Below are 7,500 nucleotides of genomic sequence, written 5' to 3'. Positions count from 1 at the left end.
ATAAAAAACAGAAAAATATTCAAAACAAAAAACAAAATAATATAATTTTCAGTTGAATATCAAATGAACGAATGATACACAGATTAGCACACACTGCCCCTCAGCTCCAGTCCAGCCATCACCCTCCCTCTACAGCTACCCACACAGGACACACGTGCGTCATCCGTGGTAACCACAGGACACGGGACACATGCTCTCACCAGCAGTCTTGTTTTTAAAGTAGATGAGCCTCACAGTCTCCAGCCCCAGCAGGTTCAGCGAGCCGTCTGTGTTCAAAGGGTGGACCTGCAGGACAGCAAACGCATCCTCACAGCTCTGACGCAGAGCTCACCAGCACACCGCTGCACTCGCACACCCACACGTCAACGTACCCAAACCCAACAGGAGACTGAAGTACATTTGCTCTTCATTCATCCTAAGCTGTGCGACTCGCATGCCCTCAAATACCTTTTTCAAAGGGATAGTCTGGATCCACTCCATGGAGTTCACGTCAAACACGTCCACGGCGTTCTCGCTGTACACCGACAAGTACGGTGCGTTGTAACCTACGGGGGACGAAAAGAAAACAAACTTATTTCTTCAGCCACAACGTGGTGTGACCTGGTGCATCGTGGTTTGATGTGGTGCGACGTGGTGCGACTCACAGCACGCGGAGGGTACGGCGGGCCACATCAGCTCCTGCTGGCGCGAACGCCGGCCCTGGCAGTCCACGTACACGCCCACGCTGCTGAAACACAGCAGCAGCTCCTTGCTGGAGATCTCCACCGCGCACAGCGCGTCCAGGCCCAGCTGCCCGATGAAGGCCAGGGTGTGGTCCTCCGGGTGGAGCAGGCTGACGGGAGGCCCGTCCCCGTGCAGGCCGTAGCGCAGGAAGCCGGCCTGGAAGCCGACGCACAGGCGCTCGCCCTGCAGGGCCATCCACTGCACCACGCCGGGCACCTGAAGCTCCCGCACACGCCGGTGCCGTGCCCGCGTCCTGTTCAGCTCGTAGCAGATGATCTGCCTCTTCATGGCCACGCACAGGCAGGTGAGGCCGCCCTGCCTGGCCGGGCCCGACACCACGGCCTGGCAGCCCTTGGTCTCGGGCAGCTTGAGGAACTCCGTGTCGCGGTCGTCCAGGGCCGCCGTGGGGTAGAGGCGCACGTGGCGGTTCCGGCCGGAGATGACGGCCAGCAGCTGCTCGGAGGGGATGAGGTCGATGTGGTGCACCTTCTTGTTGTCGCCCACCTTAATGATCTCTGTCAGGGAGAGTGGAGGGAGGGGCATTAATGGGGGGGAGGGGCATTAATGGGGGGGCAATTAGCCAGCTGATCCAGCAGGGCGGAGCGTTGGAGAGTCCTACCGTCTTTGGTGACGTGAATAACATAGAGACCCTCCTCGTTACCCAGCGCTATCCTCTCATGATCTGTGGACAGGAACAACATGGCATCAGAGAGCACAAAAAACATAACCCTGAGATCTCGAGGTAGTGGGCTTTAATGTCTAGACATACTCGGCTGGAAACCCAAACAACAGACTGCCAACAACAGCTGAAGAAAGGTGTGCCAGAGCACAGCAGGTTGCTGGGTAGCTGTGCGTGTGTGCGGGCGCGTGGGCGGCGAGCAGCACCTATAATGGCGGCGGACTGCGTGGTCTTGATGAGGGGCAGCGTGCTGTCGTACGCCTCTTTGGGCAGGTAGACGAAGCGCTCCTTCAGCTTGTTCTTCTTCAGGAGGCGGTGCAGCTCGTTCAGGAGCCCCACCCACTTATTCTTCTCCTGATCGCTGTCGGCCAGGATGAGGACGGAGCACTTCTTGCTCCCCACCACGCACAGCTGGGATGCTGTGACCTACAGTGCAGTGGAGACACACACACACACACACACACACACACACACACACACACAGCTCAACACTGTGCATCGGCTGTGTCACTACGTGGCAAAAATGATGTATCATGTAGTATTGCAGCATTTATACAATGGCTGCAAAAGAAAGATTTTAATCTAACATACAGTTCCAGCAGTAATGTAATTTGTTTTAATTCTGCACAAATGCAGCCTAGTTAAACCCACCCTGAAAATACAGGGAATGTCCTTCCTGTTGGCGTGGATAACATCAGACGCCAACACTGAGCTGACGGAGAAATCCTCATCCCTGCAGCAGAGAAAAGACCCGCAGAGAATTAAAGATGAGAGGAAGCAGTTAGAATTAACCCAGAAGAAGAATCCTCGAGTGGTCTTCACGCTGTAAATCTGACCTCATGTCAATGACCTGGCTGACCACCACACTGGGATGGGCGGCTTTGCCCTCTGGTAAATCATACAGGAAGAGCTTAAAGTCACACACAACAGCGAGGGCCTTCTGCCAGCCCTTCTTCACCCCTGCTGGCCTCGGCACCTGGGGGAGACGATCAGGAGAAAAATCTATGTAGACCACACACCTTCACCTCCACTATGGTGCAGGACGGCAGCAGTCGAGGCACTAATTAACCGCGTGAGAATAAACGTGAAGCCGGCGGAGCGGAGCTCCTTACCCTCACGTGACCTTCGTACACCGTGCCGATGCCCTTCTGGGGGTCGATGCCCAGGGGTCCTTTTGTCTGGTCGGGAGGGACGGGGCAGACCGCAGGGGCTTTGTCCGCACACGTCACATGACACGAAAAGTTACAGACTGGAGAGGGAAAGGAACAACAGGTGAACAGGAGCCCTGACTCTGTTACTGCCTCTGTGTGTGTGTGTGTGTGTGTGTCTCTAACCTTCACAGGTACAGCCCTGCCGGATGAGTCCCACCATCAGGGAGGTGCACTGGTTGCACTTTGTGGGGGTGGTGAATGACTTCACCACAAACTGGTGCGCTTTGGGCTAATGGGAAGAAGGTCACAGCAAGACCGATTACATGTGGAGAATTATAACGGTCAGCTCTAGTAAACTCAGTCGCTGGCGTCTGTACCTTCGGGGTGAGGTGGCCCGTGCTGCAGGGCATGCTGGGAGTGTGTGCGCCTCTGTGGGGATGATCCACCAGCTGGAAGACACAGCACAGGGATTACCAAACAAACGCAACCACGGCCTTTTGCTCCAATACACCAGAGTGCGGTTAAGGTGGTGTAGGGTGGGTGTGGTTAAGGTGGGTGTAGGGTGGGTGTGGTTAAGGTGGGTGCGGTTAAGGTGGGTGCGGTTAAGTTGGGTGTAGGGTGGGTGCGGTTAAGTTGGGTGTAGGGTGGGTGCGGTTAAGTTGGGTGCAGGGTGGGTGCGGTTAAGGTGGGTGTAGGGTGGGTGCGGTTAAGGTGGGTGCAGGGTGGGTGCGGTTAAGGTGGGTGCAGGGTGGGTGCGGTTAAGGTGGATGTAGGGTGGGTGCGGTTAAGGTGGGTGTAGGGTGGGTGCGGTTAAGGTGGGTGCAGGGTGGGTGCGGTTAAGGTGGGTGTAGGGTGGGTGCGGTTAAGGTGGGTGCAGGGTGGGTGCGGTTAAGGTGGGTGCAGGGTGGGTGCGGTTAAGGTGGGTGCAGGGTGGGTGCGGTTAAGTTGGGTGTAGGGTGGGTGCGGTTAAGGTGGGTGCAGGGTGGGTGCGGTTAAGGTGGGTGCAGGGTGGGTGCGGTTAAGGTGGGTGTAGGGTGGGTGCAGGGTGGGTGCGGTTAAGTTGGGTGTAGGGTGGGTGCGGTTAAGGTGGGTGTAGGGTGGGTGCGGTTAAGGTGGGTGTAGGGTGGGTGTGGTTAATGTGGGTGTAGGATGGGTGCGGTTAAGGTGGGTGCAGGGTGGGTGTGGTTAAGGTGGGTGTAGGGTGGGTGCGGTTAAGTTGGGTGTAGGGTGGGTGCGGTTAAGGTGGGTGTAGGGTGGGTGCGGTTAAGGTGGGTGCAGGGTGGGTGCGGTTAAGTTGGGTGTAGGGTGGGTGCGGTTAAGGTGGGTGTAGGGTGGGTGCGGTTAAGGTGGGTGCAGGGTGGGTGCGGTTAAGGTGGGTGTAGGGTGGGTGCGGTTAAGGTGGGTGCAGGGTGGGTGCGGTTAAGGTGGGTGCAGGGTGGGTGCGGGGTGGGTGCGGTTAAGTTGGGTGTAGGGTGGGTGCGGTTAAGGTGGGTGTAGGGTGGGTGCGGTTAAGGTGGGTGTAGGGTGGGTGTGGTTAATGTGGGTGTAGGATGGGTGCGGTTAAGGTGGGTGCAGGGTGGGTGTGGTTAAGGTGGGTGTAGGGTGGGTGTGGTTAAGGTGGGTGTAGGGTGGGTGTGATTAAGGTGGGTGTAGGGTGGGTGTGGTTAAGGTGGGTGTAGGGTGGGTGTGGTTAAGGTGGGTGTAGGGTGGGTGCAGGGTGGGTGCGGTTAAGTTGGGTGTAGGGTGGGTGCGGTTAAGGTGGGGCACCTCCAAGGGCTCCATGTCACTGGCGGTGGAAGGTGAGCGAGAGCGGGTCAGAAGCTGAGACTTGCGCTCCTCATCACGGGACGGAGTGTTGGACAGGCTGAAGTTATCGACGGAGTCCATCTGGAGGGACAGGGGCGAGGATGAGAACACACACACACACACAAACCCTACACTGGCCTTAAAGACAAACCTATTAAGAATTTCCCAGGACATGTGTTTCAGTTTATATGTTAGATAAATCTGCTGTGAAAATTACAGTGAGAAGATTGGAAATGTTTGCTCTAGCTTTTAACATGGCTAGAAAGATATTATACATCAAATGTTCCATTAAAATGTTTAAACTAGCAAGACCATGAAAAAAAAATTATCACAACAAAAAAAGACAACAAAATCTTTGTGCCATTACTATCAATAATGCTAGGCTCTAAAATCCTAGGCAAGTCTTAATAAGTCAGGACTTCAACACACATTGTGTTTATATGCATGCATTACATACATGCATATACAGCCCAGCACAAATTCAAAACCAGTACCACATAAGGACATCACATGCCTGCATCCCAGTTACCCCAGTTGGAGAGTTTAGAGCCACAATCAGGGATTTCAAAGCAGAAATAGTATATTTAAAAGATGCTACACTGAAAAGATATTATTTGACTACTGAATGAAAATTTTAAATCCTTGATTGTGTCTTTTAAAATGTCGCAATGCGTCAACCATCCCAGCACCTGAAATTCTCTATAAAACAACACCCTCACGCCATTTAAACAACAGCATTGTTGCACCATTGAACGAATAAGAGTGAATCTAGTTAGAGGGATTAAAGATTAAATCTGTGACAGATAATGTCATCATTTATAATTATAATTCGACGGCCACCTTCTATATCTGAGCCTGGTTAACTACAGCTATAGTGTCAGTGAAAGGAGACACCTCAGGGAAGGGTTCGATATATAGATAAATTAGTGGGAGGAGTCCCAGTGTCTACATAGGTAACAAGATGTCACAGGGTCCACCTGTGTCATCAATAAAGAACTGTTTAGGATAGTCGAACTGAAGAATGGACAAGGCACAGCTTTTCACTGTGCACCCGGCACCCCAGACAGAGACGTTCAGATAAAGTCCAGTCCCATGCAAGAACAGCACTCGGAGACATGCGTACGGCACCACACAAACCAGGAAGCCAGACCCGCCAATGGGAATCCACCAGAGAGGACAGAAAGAGAACGTCAAAATGCACCAATCAGAGCACCCAAGCGAAAAGGAGGAGGGCTTACACGTCTGCCTCTGCTGACCGGGCCGCAGGCAGGAGATCGCTTCAGTGCCAGTGGAACCAGAGAGAGCAGACAGCACATGAATACAGGGCGGGACTGAGGGCAGCAAACGTCTACATTTCAAACGCAACACGTCTGAGCACGGCTGGGAGGAAATACGCTTACACTCCAACATCAACACTGGCTCAAGCATAAAACACACGTAAATGGGCATAATCAGTGGAAGCACAGGGAACCGCCTGTGAGAGTAACACTGGGACAAGAGGGTTCAATAACGACCAATTATGGCATTTTGTTTTTATTCATCGTGTCATGCCTTCAGAACCCACAAAACTCACACTCACATCGAACTGATCGAGGCCTGACGTTGGGGCGTTGAGGAAAGCCAGGAAGGAGTTCTGTGAATCTTGGTGCTTTACACCTGTAATCAAGAAAGACAAAAATTCAACCTCATTAAAAAAATATATCAAAAAAAAAAAACCCCTGCAAACCCAGTGAGGATGAGGAGTGTAAGAGGAGGAAGGCTGGAGCTTTGTCTCTGGAGAGCGCACCCTTAGACATGCGCAGATCGTTCGCTTCTCGTCTCAGCCTCTCGATCTCCGCCTGAAGATCATCGTTCTTCTTCTCAGACTCCTGGAGTTTGCTGAGGGACGCAGAACACAGATGCAGTGACGTGTGTACAAACCCACAATACCTTTACCGTGCAATGATGATGAGAAGGAGAAAAGACAACAACCGTAGACCGACTGCACTTGTGGACTCCATGAATCTGATTAGTCCCACACGGCTAACATGACTCCCAGAGAGGAGCTCCGAGGAGACAAACGCAGCAGGACTCCTCACCACTCGCTGGCCATGTTGGCAGCCTTGACCTTGCTGAGCTCGTCCTGGATGGTCTGCTTGGCACGGATCTCGGCGTCCAGTGCGGACTGCAGCTCCAGACGGGCAGACATGTCCAGCTTGGCCAGGCGACGCATCTTCCACGGCATGTCCTGATGGAGGGACACACGGAAGACTTTTACCGCTCGATTTTTTTTCAAACCAGATGCGCTCCCCCAAACAGGAGCTGAGGTTCTGAGAGGTCAAAGGTCGACACTCTGGCCTACCGTGGAGCGGGCACCCAGACTGGTATTCCTAAGTGTCTCCAGCTCCTCGGTCATCTTAGTGGCCAGCGCCTGCAGGTAGCCGCGTGCATCTTTCTCATCGCTCACCCTGCAGGGCGAAAGTTTCAAACTTCAATACCAATCACTACCACTAGATGGCACTGCGTGACTACTAGACTACACTGCCTGCAGCTGCTATTGAGATTAAGCTCAATGAGGCGATGCGGAACACTTTGCGGGGAACTTTGGTATGGAAGAATGTGTGCTCCACTCACCACTGGATGATCTCTGTGATCTGGGCTTCCCACTGAGACACGCTCTCCCTCTTATCAGACAGATCCTGCACCTCCTCCTCCAGCTGCTTGTGACTATTCCTCAGCTTCTCGTGAGTCGTGGTTAACTATAAAAACGAGTGAGCGCGGTCCGTAACTCTGCACACTGAAAGCCATGGCAATATCACCGAGTAATATACAGTGATGGTTGTGTCAGTGCAAGCTGGATATACATAGAGCAGATGAGTAATGCACTGCGGGACCCCCCGACTCCTCTCAACAGCTACCGCACACCACTTCTGAGTCAGCACGACCCGCCGACCTCGGCCAGGAACCGTTCGGTTCCACTGGGAGCTCGGCAGAGATGCCATCAAGTCGCTTTCATAGCGTGTGGAAGACGAGGAGCCCAGCAGAGCGTGGACCACAGGAGGAGTGCACGTATGTTCTAGTACAAGTGGGAGTCACCTGAGCGTGACTCCAGGATGGGAACACCACCGCCACACGTTCTGAGCAAACCAGATGTGCATATCT

The 7,500-nt window shown here is 53.4% G+C and overlaps 1 protein-coding gene across 1 annotated transcript in view; it reads right to left on the bottom strand.

The window, feature by feature from the left end:
- Window positions 1-7,500, bottom strand: part of LOC143481162 (serine/threonine-protein kinase MRCK alpha-like) — a 26,666-nt gene that overhangs the window by 7,617 nt on the left and 11,549 nt on the right. The window contains exons 14-30 of the mRNA XM_076979097.1: window positions 6,973-7,097; window positions 6,701-6,806; window positions 6,438-6,586; window positions 6,146-6,237; window positions 5,939-6,015; window positions 5,598-5,645; window positions 4,321-4,440; window positions 2,931-3,002; window positions 2,737-2,842; window positions 2,515-2,651; window positions 2,239-2,378; window positions 2,054-2,135; window positions 1,609-1,828; window positions 1,343-1,405; window positions 645-1,238; window positions 448-545; window positions 201-285 (exon numbers count right to left, since the gene is read on the bottom strand). Coding sequence (XP_076835212.1) covers window positions 201-285; window positions 448-545; window positions 645-1,238; window positions 1,343-1,405; window positions 1,609-1,828; window positions 2,054-2,135; window positions 2,239-2,378; window positions 2,515-2,651; window positions 2,737-2,842; window positions 2,931-3,002; window positions 4,321-4,440; window positions 5,598-5,645; window positions 5,939-6,015; window positions 6,146-6,237; window positions 6,438-6,586; window positions 6,701-6,806; window positions 6,973-7,097 — 2,314 coding nt within the window. The remainder of the gene's footprint in view (window positions 1-200; window positions 286-447; window positions 546-644; window positions 1,239-1,342; window positions 1,406-1,608; window positions 1,829-2,053; window positions 2,136-2,238; window positions 2,379-2,514; window positions 2,652-2,736; window positions 2,843-2,930; window positions 3,003-4,320; window positions 4,441-5,597; window positions 5,646-5,938; window positions 6,016-6,145; window positions 6,238-6,437; window positions 6,587-6,700; window positions 6,807-6,972; window positions 7,098-7,500) is intronic.

The sequence above is a fragment of the Brachyhypopomus gauderio genome, chromosome 17 (genome assembly GCF_052324685.1).
Source record: "Brachyhypopomus gauderio isolate BG-103 chromosome 17, BGAUD_0.2, whole genome shotgun sequence".
NCBI classification, from domain to species: domain Eukaryota; kingdom Metazoa; phylum Chordata; class Actinopteri; order Gymnotiformes; family Hypopomidae; genus Brachyhypopomus; species Brachyhypopomus gauderio.
The sequence above is the reverse complement of the archived record's forward strand: the minus strand, read 5'-3'. Positions and strand labels throughout refer to the sequence as shown.